Source organism: Solea solea, chromosome 13 (assembly GCF_958295425.1).
Source record: "Solea solea chromosome 13, fSolSol10.1, whole genome shotgun sequence".
Classification (NCBI taxonomy): Eukaryota; Metazoa; Chordata; class Actinopteri; order Pleuronectiformes; family Soleidae; genus Solea; species Solea solea.
This window is the reverse complement of record NC_081146.1, coordinates 4,816,611-4,843,737: the sequence shown is the minus strand read 5'-3', so window position 1 is coordinate 4,843,737 and position 27,127 is coordinate 4,816,611. Positions and strand designations below refer to the sequence as shown.

General features: G+C 40.1%; 1 protein-coding gene across 1 annotated transcript; it reads left to right on the top strand.

The window, feature by feature from the left end:
- Positions 1 to 103: 103 nt before the first annotated feature.
- Positions 104 to 11,169, top strand: rragca (Ras-related GTP binding Ca). The gene is made up of 7 exons (XM_058648204.1): positions 104 to 460; positions 3,516 to 3,719; positions 5,143 to 5,342; positions 7,181 to 7,295; positions 8,069 to 8,211; positions 8,448 to 8,596; positions 9,344 to 11,169. Exons 1-7 carry the CDS (start codon positions 272 to 274, stop codon positions 9,496 to 9,498), a joined length of 1,155 nt encoding a protein of 384 aa, XP_058504187.1. The 5' UTR covers positions 104 to 271; the 3' UTR covers positions 9,499 to 11,169.
- The last annotated feature ends 15,958 nt before the right edge of the window (positions 11,170 to 27,127 follow it).

Genomic DNA, 27,127 nt, shown 5'->3' with positions numbered 1-27,127 from the left:
ACAGCGACACACGTCAAACAGAGTGACACACGTTTTGACCAATCACCTTTCAAAACGTAACCCAGAGAGCCAATCAGAACAAGAGGCCGGACAAAGGGGGATTTATTTTCAAGGTAGAGGAAATCCTAAGGAAATGTGTGGGATCACGCTCTGTGTTTCCCACTAGCCAAGACATTATTGACCAACTATTTGTATTGTGTGGCTTGAGTTTGCGGGTGTGGTGGTGAATAGTTCGGGGGGGAGCAGGGGAAGCCACAGTCGTTGGGTCAAAATGTCGATTCAGTACGATGTGGAGCCACTGGCTGACAGCTACGGGGTTGCGGATTCGTTCCCCAAAGATTTCGGATACGGTGAAGAGGAGGAGGAGGCCGACATTGAGGACAGCCCGTCGCCGTCCGACAGCAAACCCAGAATACTGCTCATGGGCTTGAGACGAAGCGGAAAATCGTCCATACAGAAGGTAGGGAGAGGCACTCGAGTGTCGTTAGCTTTCCGAGGGGAGCGACTCCTTCTTCTGCTTCACGCAAGTCAGTGGGATGTTAGCCAGAAGAACTAGCCACTTAGTTTAGCATATGTGATGTAAGTCATTACACTGGAAAACACGCTTAGCTACTAGCAAGTGGAGGGGAGGAAGTTACCTCAGCAGCTAATGAGTAGTTAGCTTCATGTAGCTCGTGCAGTTCATTTTAAACCAGGTGGACAGAAGCGTAAGGAACATCTGCACGGATCTGTGGCTACAGAGCACGTGACTGTTCTCTCACAGCTTGCTCAACATGTCAGATTATTTGCGCGACAGAGAGCAGGTCTGATGATGTGTGTGTAGCTCTCACATGACAGCAGAGCGACCACACCTTCCTTTCTGCACAACACTGTGTTTTTATAGGAGTGCAACACCTGCACTAAGTACAACACCCTGTCTTTATCTACTCACTCAGGGGCGTTTCAAGGGACCTCGGGGGCCCACAGACGTCACATCAAACTTTCTGTTGTAATCATATTTTCCTAGTACCACTTAAGTGTTAAAATGATCTCAACCCTTTGAATTTGAACGTGTTAAACTTACGATAAAAATACACTACACCACACTGCTGCCTTGTATAGTATGTGTAAAAACTGCTGCTTGTGTAATAAAACAATAAAAAAACACATAAGTACCACAATCATTTTGTTCAAGGAACTAAAGCTACATTTTAATAGCGAAGTACCAGGAACTTTTTTTTGAAAGGAAATAAAAGGTTCCTATAGACCATTGTTGTTTGTCACTGTGGTGAAAGACTAGGGGTAATTATGCAAATTAGTGTGATAAGTATTTAACTCAATATAGGTGGTAAAAAGTATATATTTTTGGCATTTGTTCAAACAGATTCATTCCATAGCTGTCAGGGTGGGTGGCAGTGGATCTACTGTTCTGTAAACACACACATGCAGTATTCTATCAGGGATGCGATGATACATGATGTTATTGTACATTGCAATAGATAGCACCCACAACAATTTGATCATGGCAAATGTTGTATTATCAGAATAATCGTTAATGCTGCCTAACTCAACAGCATGCAGTCCCAGTATTCATTTTCAAAGTGCCACAGTTGGGAGTCTGCATCTATAGAGTCATTCCAGGACATTGTGATTTGCAATGATCTAATTTCCAATTCAAACTTTTTACGTTAACAAAAAAAAGTCTATTTTATGGCAGTTTATAATGTTTTTGGCAAGGTCAATCATTATTTCCCAAACCCCAAAATGACAACATCCTCAAATGTCTTGTTTTTTCCACAAGTTGAATATATTCAATTTAGTGTAAAAGGAGCAAAGAAGCAGAACATATTCACAATTTAAAGGAGGAAATCGGAGAATGTTTATTCAATCTAATCAAGTAAATAAGTTGTTGCAGACCTTATACTTTGTATGCCAATTGTCTCAACCCAGTAAAAGTATTTACCTGAAGTGGTAAACCATGCAGAGCCAGGTGCACTTTGCCTACAATATAAGGCTTTTGTTGCGGGAAATGTTTTCCAAAGAGCTCCAAAATGTAATACCTTTTTATGACAATGTTAGCGTAGGTGGTTGTTTCAGGGTAGGTGGTTCACCTCTGCTGTAATACCTGCGATAAAAACTTCACTTGATTGTTCAAGGTTAAATTAAATGCAGTTGTGTTACAATTTATACAAAATATGAATACAGTATAAATAAAAATATGATAATGTGCCCTCACACATTTTGTTTTTCCAGCCTTGATTTGAACACATTTCCTTATCTAACTATACAGCAAGGTTAGATGTCTCCAAAATATTCTTCATGTCTGCCACATTCAGACTGGCATTGTGTTTGAATAATGGATAAGATGCAGTGGTTCCGTCTATAATATTTTATTATTCATGTCCAAATTCAAGAGGACAAGTAGAATCTGACTGCATATGGCGTGACATGCCAGGAGCGAGTCCTACATGCTTTGCCTGTAGGACATAAAAGTTAAGAAATGCACTTTCCTGTACTGGAGTGCTCACTTACACACTTGCTCTGTTTTTCTGTAATCCCCTCACCCTCAAAACCCTGATATTTCCCAGTACACCTCCCATATTGGCTCAAAAACATGTGATTTGGCTTTGTTCTGCTTCGGTGGACTGTGACCTCAGTCAGAGGGACAAGTTTCAAAATGGCGAAGCGAGAGCTCCCACGTCCTCCACCATTTCCTACCTGTTACTGTGTCCTGTAAGAGTCAACCAAGTCCCTGATCAACCATGAACTACGCTTAACTTTACAACTGCCTCATTGTGTCCTGTTTGAAACCACGCAGCTGAAAAACTGCTGAATGTTGAGAGACGTGTTGCATCAAACCCCTGAGTCTGCAATCTTTTGTCCTTTTACCTCATGTCCTGCATGTGATGTCTGCATGAGGAGTCACAGTGACATGATAATATACTCTAAGATGATCCTTTCAATCTGTGTAACTAATGAGGAAAACCCTAAACACATTCTGTGTACTAATTAATTACATTTTACAGCAAAATGATAGACATGTATTTCCCACACAGGTTTTAAAAATGTGTGCACTCCTACATGCCATATAAACTCAGTGGAAACACAAGAACTCTTGATATATCTCTGTATGTCTCATATACCCACTGGAAAACTTAACAACAAGACAGCCATTACACTTCAGAGTGATACAGCAGTACATCATGTTCGGCGTCACAACTCGACGCAAAGTTGTCCAAACAAATGTGAGTGCAGTGTCCTCGACTTCACAAAATTATCTATAGTCACAGCTGTGTTCAAAACAGAGTGAAGATCTGCCTCCATGTCTTTAGTGCCTTTCAGAGCAGCATCTTCAAGAGTCTGAAGATTTCCTCACCTGTTGTCCTGCTCGATTAACAATCATTTATTTAAGTTTATTATTATCTATATTTAACATTACTGTTGTGGTTTGTATTAGACTAAGTCTGGAGTCCCTCCCCCATAACCTAAAGACCTGCATTTATTCTACTACTAGATTAACTCAACTCTCATTTCAGGTGGTTTTCCACAAGATGTCTCCCAATGAGACCCTGTTCCTGGAGAGCACCAACAAGATCTACAAGGATGATATCTCCAGCAGCTCGTTTGTCAACTTTCAGATCTGGGACTTCCCTGGCCAGATTGACTTCATCGACCCGACCTTCGACTATGAGATGATCTTTAGAGGAACCGGGGCTTTGATATTTGTCATTGACGCTCAGGTAAAGAACAGGGAAAAAGAATGGTCATAAACATGAGGTGTGTTGTTTGACTTGCTCTGAAAAACATGGTTGTGTGTCAGGTCTGCTGACCGTGAGTGCAAATATTGATTTTTGCTCCTCTTGCCTTGTGGGCAATGACTGGACATTGAATTTGATAAACAGAAAACCAGGAAATACTTTGACTCACTTTCATGTATGTGTGTGTGTGTTTTTTTTACGTTTCATGCCTATAAGTAAACAAAAAAATCGATCGTTTGCCGACTATTAATAGAAGACAGGTTTGTGTAGAAGAGAATGAACCAGAATAGAACACAGTTGCACTTTGGCTTTTATGCCAATGCTCTTCACATTTAAATGCTTTCAAGAAGTAATCTCAGCTGCGGCTCTGATGGCAGAGTTTATTTGCTCTCAAGGAGGTTCAAGATTCAATTTGTTTCAGCAGTTGGTCACACAGTTATTTGAGGAGAGGTGTGTTCCCTTAAGACAACACAGTTGCACATTTGATGATGATGTTCACCTGAGTCTGTCCGGGGGAATCGGTTAATAACTGCTTTTTTGGGACTAAAAAAAAAAAACCATGTTATTGTAATACCTTTTTAATAATTCAGTTTTATTGACAGGAATTTGCTGTGGCATGATTATTTTAATTTGTCTTTATCTTTATATTATATTGTATTACATTTTCTGACATTGATTAAGTAATGGATCTGATCATTTGTGTGCGTGCTGTCTTGGAAGATAATTATCTATAACGGCTGAAGTTATGACATGTGACTTATGCAGTATGATGTCCCAGTAAAGCAGTGGAAAAAGTGTGTTCAGCGCTTATGACACCATAAAAATGTGTTGTTAACGATTCAGTAACATTTGAATGATTATATCACTCTTTAGAAAACTACTGTAGGAATAAAAATCATGAAAGTAGCATTTTGAGAACGTTCTGCCCTGATACTCCACCGAAGGCAAAAATATCAGCTTCTGGATATACTCGGATATTTTGAGCTGAGGCCTCCATGGAAAAGCTTTTCTGTTCCTGTGGGTAAAATGATTAATTGGGCAATTCATTTACTAATCGATTAATTGTTGCAGCCCTACAGTGATCACCCTACAAGCAGAATCCGTTGTCTGTGGGCTGCCATCACTCTTCTGCGCTTGCTTTGAGTGTGATTTATAGCATTGATCCACCTCTGTTGTCTGAGGGATCTTTGGTGATCCAGTAAAATCCCTTTGTCTATCTTCACTTTTAATAACAGCCGGAAATGACAGGAGTTGCCTGACATCGTCTGGTATTTACTGTATATATGTCCATGACTCATGACATGTCTCAGAATTAACCTTTCAGGGTCTTTTAATTATTCAGTATTTACAAAGATATTTATTGTGTCTGTGTATCACTATTAATGTGATACTGTGTTCTTCTCAGGATGACTACGTGGAGGCTCTGGGGAGGCTTCACCTCACTGTATCGCGGGCCTATCGAGTAAATCCAGAGATTAACTTTGAGGTGTTCATACACAAAGTGGACGGCCTCTCCGATGATCACAAGATTGAGACTCAGAGAGACATCCACCAGAGAGCCAATGATGATCTGGCCGACGCAAGCTTAGAGAAGCTACATCTCAGGTACACCGTGTATTTTTTATTGTTTTATTACACAAGCAGCAGTTTTTACACATACTATACAAGGCAGCAGTGTGGTGTAGTGTATTTTTATTGTAAGTTTAACACGTTCAAATTCAGGGTTGAGATCATTTTAACACTTGAGCGTGTGAACAGGATGCTGAACACTTAGTCAGCACTGCTTCCTACAGTTGCTTGAAGATGATTGTGTCCTCACATGGGTTTGTTTTATTTATCTGTGTCATGCTGTTGTAACTGTACTAGGAAGTATTTTATATCAACACAAAGTTCTAAAAATAGGATTTAATAAGCAATTCTGGACAATGTTAACTTTCCTTTGTTTTCTCCCATGATACTGTAGCCAATATGACCATACATTACAGTGTATTCATATCTAATTAAATGTATTTAGAAAGCATGTTTAATATATATATATGTATATATATATATATATATGTATATATATATATATATATATATATATATATATACTGTATATATATACACACACACAGTAGCTGCTCCTGTTCATGATCTGCATTCTCTTCGTGTCACTGAGAGATTCCTCTCTGACCTCCTAATGAAGAAACACTGACATGTGGTCCAGATACCAGAGCTGTTGTGATTCATACTGCAAAAGGCAGAGGTCAAATGAAAATCACCTGTATGGCTGAAATATTAATCATAATAACTAGAGAAGGCACAAACCTCTGCCAAGGTCACCAAGTTTTCTACCATGTGGATACGAGTCAACATCTGGAATTCAACAAAAATAATAACATAGGCTTGAGTGAGGTACCAAATTCACATGGTTAACAAGTGTTTGGAGAGATCTGTGTCTAGATCACCACCAAAATTATAATTTACTTCCCTAAAGCCACAATTACTTGGTTTAGCTAATAAACAGAAATAATAAAAAACATAAATGATGCAAAGTTAGATGGCAGTTTAGGCAAAAATGAAGATGGTTGGGGATCTGCAAACCTGGTACATTTACTACAGTATGGTAATGTCAATCATGGAGGGAGCCGGTGTAGCTCCACCCACAGTGACGCGGGCACAGCCCGCACACCACCTACCAAGTGAGGTACTGTTCTCAGTCGAGGGCTTACCGTACCAAACCATGCAGATGCCTCTGCAGCGTCCTGGGTTCGACTTCACTCTCGCACATTTGCTGCATTTCCTTTCACGCTTACTGTCCTGTTCAAAATAAAGTAATAAATGCCTAAAATATATCTGGAAAAAAGTGAATCTGTGAGTGAATGGGTGAAGGGTCAAATTAGCTGTGTGCCCACATTTACCAGGCTTACTTGGCTGAGGTGGGTCAGAACTTCAGCAGCTTTAGTGTTGATGTTGTGGTTCTGTTGGAACAGGCTGCACTGTTATTTGTGGGCTGAGATTGATGGTAGTATTTGTTTCTATATTTTCATATATTCTTTTTCTCTGCCTTGTGACCCTCTGGTGCTCCCGTCACTGTAATGCTTTATAAACTTGTGCTACTGCCAAGTGAGTGCAGACTGGTCCATCTGTCCGGCTGGCTGAAGCCACCACTTTTCTCAGACACTCATCACTCGGTGACAAGCACAGCCCCATGACTTATGTGTATCCAGTTTTTATCATATGGGGACAATTTGCCAACTGTTTCATTTTCATTTCTTTGTAATTCTGACTGAAACACTTTGATGAATGGCTCTTTTCTGCCTTCCACCATCTGTTTCTCATGTGATCTTGTGACTAATTTGTCATTTTACCTGCTCTCTCATGCTTTATAAGGAAGTGAGATGTGTTTCCTGCTTGTAACCGCTCACTCACTTCCTTTTTTTCCTCTTTATCTCATTCAGTTTTTACTTGACGAGTATTTACGACCACTCCATCTTTGAGGCCTTCAGCAAAGTGGTGCAGAAGCTCATCCCTCAGCTCCCAACTCTCGAGAACCTCCTCAACATCTTCATTTCTGTAAGTAGTCAATAAACCTTTTTCAGTCACACAGTGATTTGTGTATGACATGGTGACTGTGAGTCACTGCCAGCTCTGATTCCACTTCATGGTTAGCAGTTCATCCATTACACTCTTCTCAGGCTGTGTGTGTGCCCTGCCTCTTTGGCATTAACCAGAACTTTGACTGGGAATCTGGCAGGAGAAGCTCCTGAACATGTCTGAATGACTTCTCTGGACATTTGCATCCACACATACAGTCACAAACTTGTCTGGACTTCATTCCTCATTTAAATGAGTATAGTCACTCTTTATTTTAGTCTGTATTTGTAAACTGTATATTTTTTTGGTTGTTGCAGATGAATGCACCCAAATAAAAGAAATCTTATTGATTCATTTCAGCCAAATTTCCTGATATTTCCAGGTTTTATGATGCTTGACACAGCAGTTGACCAAGAACATGACTCTGCAATTATGGAAAATGTCTCTTGACAGTTGCCAAATGTATTTCTGCATGTCACCACATCTTCCACCCTCATAGACTTATGAGTTGCAGTGTAATGGCTGGACCACACTGGACGCCGAAGTGTCGCAAAGCGCAGCGTGGCAGCTCCACAGAGCACCAGCACTTGATTCTTTTCTACCAGAAGACACTCAAATCTACTAAATATTGCTTCAAGTCTGCACCCAGTGTGTCCCAGCCATTACTCATCATCTCCTAGTGCTTTGTTTCATTACCACAGTAAAACATAACCTCCTCTCTTCATCTCTGCCCGTCCTTTTCTTGCTGACAGAATTCAGGGATAGAAAAGGCCTTTCTCTTCGACGTGGTCAGTAAGATCTACATTGCCACGGACAGCTCCCCTGTTGACATGCAGTCCTATGAGCTGTGCTGCGACATGATCGATGTGGTCATTGACGTCTCCTGCATCTATGGGTGAGTCGAGTTTGTTTGTTTTTTGCCTTGGACTTAAGAAAAAAAAAGAGTATCATAACGTCAACAACAGGAATTACCAACTAAAAAACATGCTCTATTAATTCTCCCACTGTTTTTCATAGCTTTTAAATACAATGTAGGTATTTATTTATCATTAATTCATTGATCGTGTGCTGAAATTTGTTTTCTAGTCATGCTTTAACATTGTATCTGTTTGTGTGTGTGTGTGACACTAGCTTGAAGGAGGACGGCAGCGGCAGTGCCTATGACAAGGAGTCGATGGCCATCATCAAGCTCAACAACACGACTGTGCTGTACCTGAAAGAGGTCACAAAGTTCCTGGCCCTTGTCTGCATCCTGCGAGAAGAAAGTTTTGAGCGCAAAGGTCAGCTGTCAGGGGAACGCTGCAGCTCGTGTGGCTTGTAATCATGGCTGTGGGGGAAACTGATTTTAGCCACTTCACTAAGGGCTCATCTCACAAAATGTACTGTATGCATGCTTAAGTCTGAAGAAGGTGCTCACTCTGTAGCACCAAAGTCCATAGAGAACATGTAGTGACTCTGCTCCTTTTTCCAAGATAACTTTCACTTTCGATATCTGGCAGTTAGTCAAGGAATTACGCCACAAACGTGTGACTGGTGAATCTTGTCTGTGATTGGACGGTCATTCCGGAAGTGAGTGGAAGGTCCTGAGGGCAACAGTAATGACAAGTATATGGGCGCAGAGCTCTATTTCTCTACTTTCCGGTATCCATCCATCCCTCCATCGTCTCAGGCTTGTTCTTTGAGACGGTGCTGCACTTGGTGAAGTCGGTGTCGGTACTTCATACAACCACACCACACAAAAACCTGAAGTAACACTTTAAGATAAAGAACGTTTCATTTAGCATATTTCATTTAGCACCAAATAAAAGACATATGGGAAAGAAAAAAAACATCATAAAGGAAAAATGATCGATCTTTATGTGGTGTAAAGTGTGAAGAGTGAAGAGATGCTCAGCTTTCACCAAATTCTTTTTTGTTGTAGTTGTGGCCTAATTAAGTACGTGTGGCTGATTTTAATTGCAGATATTATTAAGCAAAAAATGTTCACATCACACAAACTAAGTGTTTCATCTGTCTTTCCTCCGCAGGTTTGATAGACTACAACTTCCACTGTTTCCGAAAGGCCATTCATGAAGTATTTGAAGTGGGTGTTTCCACTCAGCGTCCACTGGGCTCCCAGGCTGTGGGGTCACCCTGCAATAAGGCCGTGGCACTGAACGGCACGCCGCGCAACACTGTCTAGACACTGATGCAAACTAAAAACTAAAAACATGCAAATAGAGGGAAGAGGGAAGGAAAGACCGAGAATGACCAGGGAACCTGTAGAGGAAAGACTACTAAACTAGGGCTCTCTGGTTGCACCAATCATAATCCCTTGCTCCCAGCACCTACAGCACTGACAGCCGGCTGGAGACAAGAGAGTGTGGGAGCAGCAGTGGAGCACTAAAGGCTCAGGCCTCCTCTGGTTGAGATGGAAGAGGAAGTCAAGCATCCATTTAAGGCAAAGGCTTCACACCGTGCTGGCTGTGAGGAAGTCAAGAGAGAAAAACTGCACCTGGACTGGAAATAAAGGGTATTGTCTCTCTCTCTCTTTCTCTCTCTTTCTCTTTGGATTTCCCAAAGCGGTCAAAGACTGTGATATTTAGCTGCTGGTCTCTCTGTGTGAACAATGTGAGGAGGGAAAACAAACCCGTGTTGTGACCTCTTTGCTGCGGACAAGCTGTGATGACGGGTTTGCACCCTGACCACCTCTGTGCTGACTTTAAAAAAAGGAAAAAAGGATAAAAAAAAAGATGGATGTGAACTGCTCGTCCTAACCCTCACACGTTCAGAGATGGCCTTATGTAGAAAAAAGAGCTTGACTGCAGTGCAAGCTTTCTCTCTCTACCACTCACCTCACTCTTTACCTGAATGCTGCCCAAAACAGAAGTTTTGGTTCCACGTGTGGAGGGAAAACGAGGCTTTGTGAGCAGTCTGAAAAGGGATTGTGCTGTCGATATCTAATTTAGTCCTGTGTGTGTGTGTGTTTGTGTGTTTGTGTCAATGAAAGGTTTTGATTAGTTCCCGGGCTGGTCTCCTTGTTTGTGCTGATGAGGGACCTTTAAGGAAAGCGCAGTATGTCCTTCTCTCCAATAACAGCAGCTTAGCATAGGTACACTCGCATCAGTCACTGACAGTTACTTTTCTCTTTGTGCTTCATCACAAAACAAAAAACTAAAAATCAACTTCCTGAGTTTGGCTGGAAAATTTGAAATAGTCTTTACAAAAGCACTGCCTATATAACTGATGGTGTAGTTATTCGTTGCCATGAAAATGTTATCAGGTCTGGCTGAGCAGGACTGATGGAGGCGTTTACACCCCGGATTGATCGTCTTAAACCTTTTCAGTGATGTCAACTGGTTGAAATTTGCATGTTTTTCCACCTACGGTTTCAGCTCCAGCCAAAAAATTATTTACCCACGTTTTGTGTTTAGTTTGGCTCTGATCGGTAGAATTCACAAAAACAACATGTACTCATTCCAAGCATGCATACGTCAGTGTGTTGTCAACTTGTATCGTTCGCAACATTAACACTGCTTATTGTACTTGATGCTGAGAAGGTGACGGTGAAAGTAATGGAGTCGGAATGAAAAAGAGCAAGTTTTCTTTTGTCATTGCAGTGAAACAGAAGATGTTCATCAGACCATGAATCATGATTCTAATTAAGATAAGTTTGCAGAGTAATTCTGATCACGTCATGTTCCAGAGTGTAAGACAAAGTGATTTGACTCTTCACGTTGGCCCTGAAAACCCTCTAAAGCGCTTCATCTTCAGTCACCACATCATAACCACTTGCACATCAGAGGCTTGATGGATGATTGATTTCATGTATTGTGAGATAAACTGTGTGAAATAAATGAAAATTTTAATTTTGCATTTGTTTTTATCATTGACCCAAAAGTCAAACTTTTTAAAAAGGAGAAAACTTGAATTTTATTTCCCAGTAAAAGCTACAAACCAACACAAGATGGCGCTGCAGGACTGCTCAAACGCGTTTGCCCACCTCCACTGTACTATTATTCATTTTTAGTTCTTTCTTTGATCTGCAACTGTTTGACGCTTGTTAAATTTGTAATAAGCAGGCAACACTTGCTAACCCTTCATGGTGAATTACACAGCGTGTTAGAGTTTAGCTTTAAATGTCAACACACAGAGAGCGAGTGTTTCATTAACTGGACCTGCATGTTTAAGTGGATCACTTTTCATAGATATTATTATTATCTCTACCTTAATAATCTAAATGACCTTTTTAAACTTTTGCTAAAATTTTGCTGAGTAACTACAGTATATGCAGTGATTTCCCAGTAAGCAGACAGACAGACAGTTGTCAGTTGTCTTGGTTTTGCTGTTGTTTATGTGGAATTTTAATGAGTGATAATGGGGAGGCAAAAAAAGACAGGTTTAGTGCACATAAAAGCAAGTCGGTGAATAGCTCTGCTGTGCAAGTTATTCACCAGTTAAGTTAAATAAGCCTCACAGCTACTGTCACGACCCATTATATGGGGGAGTAGGCGAGACAGCTAAACACCACTTCCACACAATTTAGATGCAATAAAACACTGACAGCTTTTTTATCCACTTCATTAAGCCAGTAATTTCTTATAAAAATCTCCCGCATTAATCCCGGTGATGGTTTACCCGCGGTTCCTTAAGCTTTCCTCCAACCTTAGCTGCCTTGCTTTGATGCTTACTCAAATAGGCGCTAATTTGAGATAAATTATGCATCCGCATGTAGCCTACCCATGCCAGGGAATATAAAGTGTGACACTCTGAAAGATGGTGAATTAAAGCAAAAGTGTGATGTCTCGACGGACTAATGGCAGATAGGTTAGGTCTGTCAACCCCATGCTTTGTTGATCTGCAAGTCACTTCATATTCAGAGAGGAGAGGTCATGTTTATGATGTTTTGAAGGTCGTTTGACGGCCTGCAGTAAAACGACTCCAGAGACTGTTCAGCTGCAGTTTTTATCGTCATTTTAACACAGATAAAGATAAATAATAATAATAATAATAAAAAATGTATTGATCCAGTGCAGGGAAATGCAACAACAGACGCGTAGAAAGATTTTCTTTCAACAAAACTGCTTCATTAAATCCCTTATGAATACCTGTGATTAATAAATAAAGAATGAGCTGTATAATCACCAAAGGCTGGTTTAAATAGCAACACAATAAAAGTGTTCTGACACAAACTCAGGAGCCAAGGAAGTTGAAATGGCACTGCACCGCTGTAAAAACAAAGGGAAAGCTATAATTAATTTACACTTGATGTCATTATATCCATCTAATCACTACACATATGCCTTTATTCTGTAATTTCTTTTTATTTTTGGTTTTAGGTGCACTGCAAACAAAAGGAAACCGTTTACTTGAAGACACATTTATTAAGTAAACTGAAACCAAATGTAAATGTAGACAATTTACTTTAGCTGATGTTGATGTTTTGAAGTTTTTCATCCAATTTCTTTTGTCAGTGTGTTTTCCTTCTTGATTAAAGTATTTACTCACGTCTCATATCAGCATCATCAAACTGAAACAACTGTCAATTATGACATGAGTCAACCACACTAAATTAAAAAGGTTCATAGTAACATTTTCATTTTCTTTGTGCATCCACTCAGTGGCACAGTGAGTTCCTGCCGCCTGTAGATGGGGCTGTTGTCTGCTCTTCTTCTCTCAGTGTCTCCAGCTCACAGCGCAGAGATCAACATGTCCATGAGCAGAGATGGCTGGAGAAAAGAAGGAGAAGTTGAAGAGGCCGCGGCGACCGAGCTGCGTGATGTACAACTGTAATTTGGCTCCACGGCAGCAGCTCCTGAACATACCTGGCTTTATCAAAGGCAACACTGCTTTGCTCCCTGTCCCCTAATAAAGAAGCTCAATCAATAATGAATAATAATGAAATAAAGGCAGCAGAACAGAACCCACTCTTCCCTCTGATGTTGCACTCACTTCCGTCCACTGATCCCTTCATCTTAGCTGCAGTCTTCCCATCATTACTACAATGATCCTGCCATTATGTTCTTAATAAAAACTCAGTCAGTCAGTTGCTGCGTTATCTCCCATCTTCACATTTTATTAGCCGTGCTTATGAGAGGCGAGGGGAAGATGACGTGACTAAGTGAGACGTCCCAGATAGGTGACAAATGTAATACAGACTTCATTTGTTATATTGTAAGGCGATGCAGCTCCAGTGGGTGTAATTATGCAGCGTAGACGAGGGGAGCTGCTGCTGAGATGGGCAGTTTAGAGATAGTCTGACATTACTTTACCAGAGTCTGCAAACAGAGACTCAGCAGCATGCGACTGACAGCCTCATGTCATGTTTTTGGCACTGCTGCTTGATGACACTTCCACTTAGTTTTAAAGTGACTTAATGCAATGATTATTGTTCTTTTTTTCTTTTTCTGCTGTATTTGACTTTTCTTTTGTGTCTTTTAATGCACATCACTTTATAATAACTCGATGATTGTGACGGATGATTGAAAACAGACAAGAAAAGAGAAGAAAAATACATGTGGATTATAAAAAACAATACCAGTATAATATAGACTAACTATAATAATGAAGAAATATACGTTATTACAAAAGCCTTAGCTCACTGGTCTGTTGCAAGATCTCCAGGAGAGGATGTTTAATTCTCTCCACATTAATGTGGCATGTCCAAAGGGTAAAAGCATGGATAGTTGAAACTAAGAGCGTGATCTGCAGTTGAAACAAAGCCATTTCCCTGCAGGGATCAATATGTTTTTTTTCTTCCTGATTCTGATTTCAGGCTGCAGATTGCCGTAGCTGCTGAATTTGGTCGGATTTGAACAATCTTACATTAATCATTAATCCATTTCTGTGTCATTACGTCTTATGACCCTTGTCCTTTTGGGGGCTCTTAATTAAGATGAATGCGTCTTTTAGCCTATTCAAACTAATTGGAAAGAAAAAAGATTGTGAGCGTTTATGAAAGTCAATAAATCATCTCATTAATATAAATCATGTTTCAATTCTCCAGTTTCATCATCTCAGCTGCTTTATTATCTCTGTGATGATAAATATCTGGTGGTCATTTTGTGACATAATCTGTGGACTTTCTTTCTACATTTAACAGTTGGAGCATTTCAATAGTGCTCACATCACCAAGGCCACAACATTTTTATATCCTAAATACAGTTTAATGATTCAATGTCAAGATCCATACACCATTTCCTGAGAAATTAATATCTCAGAATATTAAAAACTTTTAATTCCATCCCATCTTTAACCAGATCTGCACCAAAATGAAATGCCTTCTCCCCCATGCATCATCCAAATGTAAGATTTTTGCATAATGCTGACACTTAAAAAGTTTGTTTAGGTTTAAACACAAGGTTTGAAAGAGCAAAAAGGTAACAAACTCTCAAAAATCTATAAAAAAAAAAGAATTATTTTAGTCTATTAAAGATGCTCCCTGCTTTTCCCGCACACTTAATCTATTGTGATGCCTTTATGTGCTATCAAACAACACCTGCCATTAGATTGTCTCTCTTTTTTATTTAAGGCCCATCTTCAGTTGACCAAACTTCTCTGCTACCTTTTAACCTGCAGCAGTGGGAGGAGCTGGGTGAGGACAAAAGAGCAGGTGGAAAGGGGGGGAAAGGGGGGGGGGAGGCTAAACGAGAGCAGGAGTTAGAAGAAGGGACAGGCGTCTCCTGTATTTTCTCGGTCAGGCAGCAGAGCAGGGTGCGCCGGGGCCAGCGGGGCCAGCAGCCAGCTAATGGGGACCAGCAGTGAGCAGGGGCCGAGGACAGCGCTGACAAAAGGAGCAGCGACAGATGCCATTATCTCAGCCTCATGCAGATACAATGGAGCTGGACTACACTGGGCCTGACACTGACAGACATGTGCGTGTGTGTGTGTAAGCTGTGAGGTTAATGAAACACGATGGAGGAGAAGTGGATTAGGCTGGAGACCGTGGTTTCTTGGTAACACATGCCTGAGCTTCACTGCACCGCATGCATGTATGTGTGTGTGTACATGTATATGTGCGCGTGTGAATTTGAGCCTACACGACCCACGTCTTGTTACACAGAAACAGTTAGATCAGTCAGCCATCACTTGCTTTAGAATTCACAGGCGTTGTATGGTCCCATATTTCTCTCTCGGCCTTGAAATATGCAATATTCACTACACCCGAGGATGTTCTGGTCATTTGGAGAACCAAAAAAAACGTGTCAGGGTGGGGGCTTTGAAACATGAGGCGGATATGGCAATGTGTTCAGCAGGATTGGCAAAGGCGGACAAACTCTGATAAGGAAGCAGTTTTTTTTGAGGGGGGTGGGATAAGAAATGTGAGCTTTAGCCAGTGTAGTGTGGTGACACGGGACAGCGTTATTGACTGTGGCGGCGCGTGCTGACAGTGGATTGTCAGCCCCTGCAGTCATTTGCCAGACTGAGCGAATGCAGGGATCAGAGTTTTTGGAGCTTAGAGATGGAGAGGAGAGGAAAGATGTAGAAAGTGAGAAAAAGGAGGGATGGCAGGGACTGGCAGCCGCACGAATGATGCACACATTACAAACACGTAGAAAAAAGAACACACTGAGCTGTGGACGTCCTGCTGAGTGTCTGACACTGATGCTGCCAGACTAATCAGGCTGCTCTCCCTCTCTCTCTCTCTCTCTGTGTCTCTCTGTGTCTTTCTCCCTGTGCTACTTGCTTGCTCATTAGTGTTATAGAAGAAACAGGACAGTTGTGATGATATAATGATGTTGTGTCTTGCTGTTGCATCCATGTTTGGTGCGAGAGGTACAGTAAGAGCCCCATTAAGTGTAGAGTCCCATTTTTATAGTGCTCAGAAACAGGCCAATGTCCTACTTCCAATGGTTCACCCACATTACATCAGCAGTGTTTTTTTTAAATCTCTATAAAAAAAATATATATATATACACTCAGTCAATTTTGCCGTGGGAAAATAACTCCAAACAAGTCATTTTTAACACAATTTCCAATTAGAAGTAAAAACGCTCTGGAATAGTGTTGCATTTATTTAATTCAGTGTTAAGTTATACTAAAAGATTACAGTTAACACTATTTGATCCTAATAGGAACTTTCAGTGTGACTTTAACAGTGCAGAATCTGCAAAAAGCTTCAAGACAAATAATGTGACACGGATAAATCACTTTGTCATGCATTAAAAAAAGTATTATTTTTAGATTTCTGAGGTTGTTAAAATACTCTCATGTTGTGAGATCACAGCTCTGTGTCCGTCTGTGCTCCTCTCATCACACGAGCACAGACAGACACACAGACACACTCATTTCATCAGTGACAGATGACCAGAGGCAATCTCTCTGCTGATAATGACACATTCTGCTGTGTTTATAGTCCCACTCTCCTTTGACCAGAGGAGGTGCAGCGGTCAAGTTCTCCTCTGAAATCACTTGATTCGAGTCATGTTGAAAGTGATTCTTGATCAATAATAACAACTAAAGAAATATGACGTCCAATATAGAAGCAAAATCCCATTATCATGAGTCATCATTTTGTAACATTTTAATAAAACTGAAGTTAAATATTTAAAGGTGGTTTTCATTTATTTTTATTATTGATCTCCAGTGATTTTCAAGGATCGTTAGATTTGTGTTGTAAGCCGTTGTTAGTAAAATGTTCTTTGTAACTAAATCATTGAGAGAATCTTCATTCAAGTCTTTTTTAAATAAAGACTTACTGTACATCCATTTTAGAATGAGTTAAAATATCTATTTACTCTTCAAGAATCAGTATCATACTCGTGAAATGTCCCCATCATGTGTGATGAAATGGCAAACTACTCTGAAACATCCGTGTTTATAACGTGTCTCCACTTGTATAAGACATTTTAAATCTTGTATCTTGAGTCTTTCATGTTTTTTTTTAAATAATATTGAAGATTCTTTGCTCTTCTCAGGAGAGACTTTGGTTCACTGAGTAGAAATAAGGTTTAAAAACCGAGTAAATATTAAAGGACCCTTGACAGTTCTTCAAAATGAAATGAGAGGAAAAACTGCGTCCTTAATCAGTTTATCATATTTCAGCAGCAGTAGGTCCTTCACCACACTTTGGGACTTGCTGTGTGTGTGTTAGTCGATCCATTAATGTTTGGCTCTCTTTTTATAGCCCAGACATGTCCCTTTATCTTTGCCTTCATTTGTTATTCTTGAAGGAAGCAACAGCAACACAAAGAATACTGAAGCAGCTGCTATTAAAACAATAAACAGGCTGTTTTGTGCTGAATGGTTGTGGGCAGCAGACTAATGGCCGTGGAAAAGGGCCTCTGAGAATCTTTGGGCAGCAGTGACCTCAGATGATGGAGTGGACTTCTGTGTTCAGACTGAGGGAGATTACTGTGTAACACAACACAAGTTTACCAACACACATGACTGCACTGCATTTAAATACTGGGGTTGTCTATCTATCTATCTATCTATCTATCTATCTATCTATCTATCCACCTATCCATCTATCTATCTATCTATCTATCTATCTATCCACCTATCCATCCATCTATCTATCTATCTATCTATCTATCTATCTATCTATCTATCTATCTATCTATCTATCTATCTATCTATCTATCTATCTATCTATCTATCTATCTATCTATCTATCTATCTATCTATCTATCCACCTATCCATCCATCTATCCACCTATCCATCCATCTATCTATCTATCTATCTATCTATCTATCTATCTATCTATCTATCTATCTATCTATCTATCTATCTATCTATCTATCTATCTATCTATCTATCTATCTATCTATCTATCTATCTATCTATCTATCTACCTACCTACCTACCTATCCATCCACCCACCCACCCACCTTTCTATCTATCTATCTATCTATCTATCCATCCATCCATCCATCGATCTATCTATCTATCTATCTATCTATCTATCTATCTATCTATCTATCTATCTATCTATCTATCTATCTATCTATCTACCTACCTACCTACCTACCTACCTACCTACCTATCTATCTATCTATCCAACCCACCCACCCACCTATCTATCTATCTATCTATCTATCTATCTATCTATCTATCTATCTATCTATCTATCTATCTATCTATCTATCTATCTATCTATCTATCTATCTATCTATCTATCTATCTATCTATCTATCTATATAGTATCATATAGGTGGAGGTGGCTGAGAAAGACAAAGGTCAGAGGATGATGTTTGTCTCATGTGTGTGGACACATGACTGGATGTTTCTCCCCCTAAAAACACACACAAAAAGAAACTTTGGAAACTTGAGTGGTTTCTTTCCTTTCTTTCCTGCTTCCTTCCTCTCTCCCTCTCAGTTTTGCAGTCATTCTAATGACCCAGCCGTCTGCCCGGGCAGTTTCTACTTATCAGCACCGGACAGGAGTATGGATAACTTTTAAACTCTGCTGCTGCAGCCTCTCTCACACACACACACACACACACACACACACACATATGCTTGCATGCATACACTCAGTTACTATTCAGTAGGGGGCTTATGCTGAAGTCCAGATTGAAAATGTGATGTGTGCTAATGCATTCAGAGCAGAGGTGAGGCCAGTCCTTTCCTTTTCTGTGGGCCAACAGTGGGAACACCAGCCCCGGTACGGTACGCTAGAAAGGAGAGCACATTACAGTGGCTGAGTAATGAGAACCATGGAGCTCCGAGTCACACACACACACACACACACATATAGAGGCTAGTCTGTGGGAGTATATGAAGCAGTGCGAGACTCCAGCAGAGTGTACTACCAGCGCTGTGCTCTCCTGATGGTGATGCTGTGTGAAGTACAGAGCTGTTCAACACAGACTCCAGCTGCTGCTGCCCTGTATTCAAATGGCACCACAAGATACCAGCACGCCTTCTCTTGGTTCTTATTAGACTCAGTCTCTCGCTCTTTTTGTCTCTGTCTTTTTTTTTTTTTACTCCCTCCAACTCTCTCCACTCATCCTCACCCACGACATCACAACTTTCCTTTGCATACCTCCTCCCTGAACTTCTCTCATCCACTTGTCATGTGAGCTGCGCTCTCAAACACTGTGGCCTATCGTCACAAAGGGAGACACGTTTATACCTGTTAATTGTTCTGCTGGCTGCTTTCAAAGGGATTTTTCTTCCGCATGTGCAGTGTCATTTTTTTTATTTGACAGAATATGAGTGCATCTGCCAGGTGTGTGTGTGTGTGTGTGTTTGTGTGCATATGCTCATGGAGGCACAATACAGTGGGAATGCGTGAAAGTACATGCTAGTGAGTGGGTGCTCGGTGACAACCAATACTTTCAGGGAGTAGGTAAGACAGGTAAGAAGACGGGAAGTGTGTATCTGAGTGAGAGTGTGTATCTATGTGTGTGTTGTAGTTATAGGGTCAGGAATGTATGTGATGGATGGAAATAGAATGATGTGTGTGATTATAAAAGAAGAGCAAAGGAGGGAGATTTTAAGAGACTCATGTCCTGATTTTTAAGTTTTATGGATTTGTATTACATTCCTTGTTGCTCGGTGACATTCCCTGCACACAGGAAGCGATTTGTTTTATGACAAGACAGGCGCAGGCAACATGCAAACAGGACTGGAAACTACAACTGAAAACACAAAGATGCGCCTACGAGTTTAAGAAGTTCATAAAACATGACTGTCCAGCAGTTTAACGAGCAGCAAACAGTGTGTAGCTTATCTGTGCAGCTAATTATGTCACACACGTTATGGGTCACGGACCCCAAGGGCCCCTGTGCCCCACTTTGAGAACCATTGCATTTGATGCACTTTCTCATTATACACAGAAACACAAAACAATACATCCTGCGTGGACACATAGAATATGGCTCTGCGTGTGGCTATAGGAAGAGTGAGTCAGCTGCATATGAAGCATAATGCACTGAGGTGCAGCTGCTGTTTGTGGAAAGGTCACAGACTCATTATGTTTGATATTGTGTACATCTGAATCTATATAATGTCTTTTGAATGCAATGTTTTACGAGCGCACATATGCAGTACGTATTTTAGGTTTAGTTCACCTATTGTTTTTTTTTTGTTTTTTGCCTTTTTACATTGACTGTTTTACTAGAATATTGTCAAACTTCCTTGGCAGGAAGAAAGTTCTACAAAGCATTGCCTTCATGTTATTTGCGTGTGAGTTATTGCATAGCTGATAAGGGGTTAACATAATTAAGGCTCAGTCCCTGTCCACTGTCTCTGGGTATGCATCACTGGCTGTTCCACTGAAAAAGAATTTGATACTGTTGCTCCAAACCAGTTAATTAGTGGATTTGTCTCTTACTTTCATTATAAACATTTATTATTTTCTATTTCATATGTGATTTCAATTTGTAATGTTGTTGACATTTTCTGTTTACCATATCTTTTGGGTTTTTCTGCCTCTGTCACTGGTATTTAGCTGGAATGATGTATGGTTTATCTTCACACATTTTGAGAAAGAGTTAGAGCATTGTTTTATTATTTGCAATCTCATTATATAATGAGTCCTCTTTTTATATTCACAAATGTGTAGTGTTGAAAACAAAGCACTTATTTTGTTCTTTTAAAAAAAACAAGCAAAGCTCTATTCTATTTGTCTCTATTATCTACCACCTGTAATGTGAACACTGTAAACACATTGACGTTGTGTTTCAAATTTAATTCATTTCATTTTTATGAATGAATGACGCTTGTGGATATGCATGTATGTATATATGTGAACAAAAATGTATTATGACTAAATACTTTCCGAGTTACAAAACTCCTGACACGCTATGATTTTCATTTGTTTTTTTCTTTTCTTGTGTTTAATTTTCTTTTTGCTTTTGTTATCGTCTCTATTTTTTTCTACTTCTATGTAGTATTTCCTATTACTGGTTTTGAATAAATTAAATAAATACATAAGTTTCTTGTTTGAAATGTCTGGGTAATAGTTTGAATAAACTTTATTTAACTCATCATAATCCACAGAAGAGCAGCTAACACTAGCATCACGTGAGGCTAACAACTACAGGTGGACAATAACACTGCGTCAGTCACTTGGACCAACAAATGGACCAGATTTATCGATAAAATGACTACAGGGCACGTACTTGGTAAGTCCCACTGCAATTACCGCACATTATATGCGCTAAGTTTTGTGTTTATCAGCCATTTTCTGCAACAACTAAGGTTTAACGGTCACAGTAGGAGAGACGCAGGTGTTTCGAATTAAGCAAATTACGACTGCGGTCACTACAGCTGCTTCTTTTTTACTGTTTTTGTGGATTGACTATTATTTATCTCCTTGCATCACGTTAAATGATGGCTGATTAGTCATAACGTTGCAAGTCAGCCCTGTCTGCAGTTAGTAATTGTGGTTTAACACACAACACACAACAAACAAACACACAATTGCACGTTTTGCACATTTAAGGCAGTCATGTGTTGTGTTGCACTATATTGAATCTTTGTTGTACTGATATTGACGAAAATGATATTGGGATTTCTATCGTTATTGAATGATTGCCCACCCCTAGAGGTTATGTTCTGTGGATGTACTGCCACTGATTATTATATTATAGTGCTGCACAATATTAGGAAAACATACAATATGGAATAAGGTTGTTATATGTTGCAGTGATGATGATAAATAAAGAAATAAGGATCATGTGTAAACAAAAGAAAGAAGCAAACAAACACAACTATATCTACGTTTATGGTATAAGTTCTTGTCCAAACAAAACTAGCATGAGGAACATTTACTCCAGTTTAGTGTGTCTTTCTGACATGTATATCTATTGCTTTATGTATATTGTGCATGTTAATGTCCTGATGACGATGCATGTGTGATGTAGATTGTGCGGCCCTATACTGTATTGTCGTGTATGTTGTGTCTGCCTTCTCCTCACAGTCCATCTCAGTTGCAGTTGTGTTGCTCCAGACTAAAATAACTGACATGTCGGATAAATATAATTTGAGGTTCCTGTTCTTGGGCATATCATCTGTGCTCCTGTGTGATATCACTGCTGTGCTTTATGATGCTCGTAGTGAGCTGTCCAAAATGAATTTATAATGACAGAAATGTTCTGCTGTCACTTGCTGTGTGTGATGTATTGCAGAAGAAGGTGGCACTGAGAGGAAAAGTTGAAATATCTATTATTTCTGAGGTGAAAATTACGACTGTAGTCCTACAGTCACTCCTGTGTCCACCTCTTGCCCAGGGCTATATTTATTTTAAAAGACAGGTGGCTCATCCACAGAAGAATCCGGGCCCACCAGTAATAATGTGGCAGCTCCCTAGACCTGCAGTTTGTCATCGCATAACCTATCTGCACCACACACTCACTCTGCTGCAGCCTGTCTCCCCCTCTCTTGCTGTCTTCCTCGCTCTCCTCACCTGTCTTTGTCTTACTTTTTCTCAGAGTCACATGTGTGTGGATGCTTGTGCACCTTAACTTGCACACATCCACAAATCCACTCTCTCTCACACACACACACGTACACACACACTAGGAGTGGGGCCTGCAGCTCCTGGGTGTTTTGCGGGTTGGATTCACACCGATGCTTTCTCTGACTGCACTATTGTTATTTAAATGTGGTAGGGCGATCAGCAGCCAGCATTAATGGCATCCTCAGCACTGCGGATGCAGCACGGGACACACACACACAACAGTGTACACCCGTAGACATCAACACATGCACATGCAGACACACACTTTGATGCAAGCCTTGTGGTTGCACCTTGAGGGCCATATGAATAACAAATACCTTTGCCATCTGCAATACCACAGAGTATTTCCAACCATTTCGGCACATTAGTCAGCAGTCCTTTGACTCAAGCTCTCCACGCACCGCTTGGTGTATTAGCAATGCTCTCTTCTGCTACATAACACCGTGTTAAAGGAGGCAGTTTGGAGAGAAGTTTGTTTTCTAAGACTAAACTTTATACCGCTGTTGATCTGACCTTGTCCTCTTTTGAGTTTAATGTAGTGGGAGGTGCTTGAGTCCTTTGCTGCGGCGATTGTTTTGTTCTGTCAAAGCCAATCAGAGCCTCGCTGGGATACCTGTTTTGATGATATCGTTTTAAACCGGTGAAGACCTCCCCCACCCTCCCAATGCTGCTAGACCAAATGGGATTAGACAAGCACCCCTGGCCATTAACACTTGATCCTTACCTGATTTTTTTTTTCCTACCAAGCAAACGATAGTTGAAACGGCTGAAAATGTTGCCTCTCAATTCAATAAAAAATGTATTAATGAACTTTTCTTTTACTTTAACTCGTTGGTTTATATTCTTGGACATTATTATTTTTCACAGTGGCCCAGAAGTAGTGCTCCATGATTATGGCCAAAATGATAATGATTATCTTATCTTTTTATAGTATTTTTATTTTTTATTTCTTTAGGATTTTAAGAACAAAAACCTTTTTATTGGCACAGCAGACGTCTTCAGGATCATATGTCGCAACTGTACATCTCTGCAGAAACAGATACAGGATGTGTGAACTCACTTCCTTACTGAAATCACGTTACTTATTTACATGTTTGTAAATGTTCATATCTACCCGATAGCGTTTAATTACTTGTGCTTTTGACAGAAATGAGGGTAATGATTAACATTTCCTGGTTAGATTTAGGCACAGTGAGTAAAAACCACCTGATTAAGGCTTGAAAAACAATCCAACTGCCTCATTGTAACGTCCTTCCATAAAAAAACAATGCATCATTTGGATACGCCCTCATAACAGTGTTAAAGAACATCAGTACGTCCACGTTACGGAAATAAAACACAGTGTCACACTGTTAAAAAACACCGACATGGGCCTCATAAGAATGTTAAAAGACATTGTGCCAAGCAGCGACTTGTCTTCTACATGTCATGTGTTGTAATTTTATTTTGACATCCTTTATCTGTCTCTTTGTCTTTGTTACTTTTCTGCACCTTTATCTCACTTTCTGTGTGTCATCCGTGTCATTGGTTGTGCTGCCACATGACTCTTAACTGTACATTTTGTAGTGCAATATTCTGTTGAATGTTGTTGTATCAAAAAATCTCCCCACATGATAGACATGGGTTTTTTCTGCCGGCTTTGTCGTCACGCTCTTTTCGTTGACTGAACACAGTCTGCTCTGCTACCTGCTGCAGGCGGGAACCAAGGGGGAAAACAGAGGAGCAGTACTTAACGAGCGAGCTGCCACTTCACAGCTGGAGATATTTTATTGGCAGAGCATGCGTTGTCCATATCGAACGATCATGCTAATTTAATCGTACGACGCCAAAATCGTGATTGATTAAAATATGATTAATTGCTCAGGCCTATTCAGAAGTGCAAATCACAATTCAACAACATTATCACATGTTTTTGTTGTGATGTTGAAATCAATTCTTTAGTTTTCAAACACCAACCAAGCATTATGAAGAATTGTGGTATGACATGATGATAAACTATAGATATTGTTAGACGTGCTGTCACCACTAGGGGTGTAATGGTTCTCCAAGTTCATGGTTTGCAAATTGGTCTCACTGTGTGGGCTATATGTTAGGGGAAATTCATCGTACCATTGAAGTATTCCTGTATGCTGAGATGAGATCGAATATCTGAATGTTCTATTGGCCGTAGATATTGTTATCTTATGGCTCTTGGGATCTCCTCAAAATCATCCTTATAATATGACAATATCATGACGTGACAAAAATGAAAACCATATTAGGATAATATGAGTGGTTATTGATCCCCTTGGGAAATTCAAATTTACACAGCAATGAAATAAGGGATACACAAGAATAAGAATAAAACAAAATGTAGAATGAATAAGATAAATAGATAATACAAATGCTCAACCAACATAGTAAACTATAAACAATATGAAAGTGACAGTTTGTACTTTTTCTATTTATATAACCCTGATCATGAGATGCCAAAGCTGCTATGGATTAAATTCACTATGGCTGTAACTAACGAATAATTTCATAATCGATTAATCTCTCGATTCTTTTCTTGATTAATCGAGTAATCATTTGGTCCATAAAATGTCATAAAATGTTGAAAAATATTGATCAGTGTTTGTCAAACCTGGAAATGATGATGTTGTCAAATGTCTTGTTTTTGTCCACAAACCAAAATGATTCAGTTTGAATGATTTCTTAGTTATATGGAGCAAAGAAACCAGACAATATTCACATTTAAGCAGCTGAAAAATCACAGACACTGGTTTTAATTCTTTAGAAAACACTCAAACTGAAGAATCGATTATCAAAATAGTTGACGATTAATTTAGTAATCGTTTGAGTAATCGTTTGAGTTCTAGAATTCACAAAATCAATTTACGTAAAAGTGGCAATAGTTTCTCAGTTTTATTGAAATAAAATACATTTAGTTTAGTGGAAACACCTAGCTACAACAAATGCAGTCTAGAAGAGTAGTCCTGCAATAAATCCTACCTTTTTGAAGGTTATACTTTTTTTAGTTTTAGAAAAGGAACTCAACTGTGTGATCATTTTCACTTTGTGTACCCTAGAAAACTACGGAGTGTACATTAATGTCATGATAAAAAGAAACAAATAGTGTGATGGTGGGAGGGTGACAACTTCTTTCACTGCGTTTTCTGAAACACAATCCCTTATGTTTGTAATACGATACAGTTTAGGTCTCCAGTTCTTTAGGATTGGGTTGCATTGCTTTTGTTGTGCACAAACCTGTGTGTTAAAAGGGAGCATTTTGTTGCAACAAGCATGGATATTTGTTTTTGTGTTTTGTGGGTATGTGTGCGCACAGGAGTGGACGTGTGTGTGTGTGTGTGTGTGTGTGTGTGTGTGTGTGTTGCAGAGTGTTGTCAGAAGTGATCCCATTTTCATTACTCACTGGCTCAAAGAAGGAGGTGAGGCCCTGGCTTGCAACAGTGATAAATGCATTACCCCAATAAACCCTGTCTCCACTAAGGTGCTGAATGCTGACACACACATACACACACACCCACCCACACACACACACACACAAAACAAACCCACAGTGAGGGAGGGAGGGGGAGAGAGAGAGAGAGAGGAGGTTGGCGACACATAGAGGGATGGATAGATAAGGGGAGTAAAGAGACAATCAGATGGGAAGAGAAAGACAGTGACAGGTAAGAGGAGATGAGAAAGAGGAGATGGAGGAAGGCAAAAGGGGAAAAAAAACAGCAGAGATGAGAAGACAAGGTAAAGTGAAAGGAAAAGTGACAGGCACTGTGGAAAAAAGATCGACAGGAAAGAAAGGAGACAGAGGAAAAGAGGCAGACAAGCTCTGGAGAGAGGGAGGTGGAGATGAGAGGAGGGTGCAGGGAGACAGAAGGTTAGGGGTAGAAGGTTGCTAATGTCTGTATGCAGAGCAGGACTGCGGGGCAGGCGGGGGCTTGTGGGGACAGAAGAACGGGGGTGTGTGCGTGGGTATAGATGGAGAGGGAGGAGGGAGGTGAAGGATCAGTGGTGTCCAGCTGGCCTCTTCCTGGCCTCATTAGAACAGCATAGGTCTGTCGTGAATTGTAATCCTGGAGGAGACGGCGGAGATGATGTATATGGTGTGTGCAGAGTGTGTCTTTCAAAAAGGCTATGTGTGTTTGTGTAAATTTAACTGTAAGGGGGGGGGGGGGGGGGTGAATGCACTTTGTTAGTGAGTGAGTGCAAATTTGAGTGCAGAAAGAGTCTGTGTTTGATTTGTATAGCATGTGATTGGCAATAAGATAGTTATAGACATAAAATTGCTTTATTGACTTTACTTTTATAAATTAATAAAATATTTGTTGATGTGTGCAACCTGTTAGTGAATAATGTCTGTTAGGGGTCAGCCAAAATATGGTTTTGGTGATATATCGTCGTCCTTCCTTCCAATGTGAT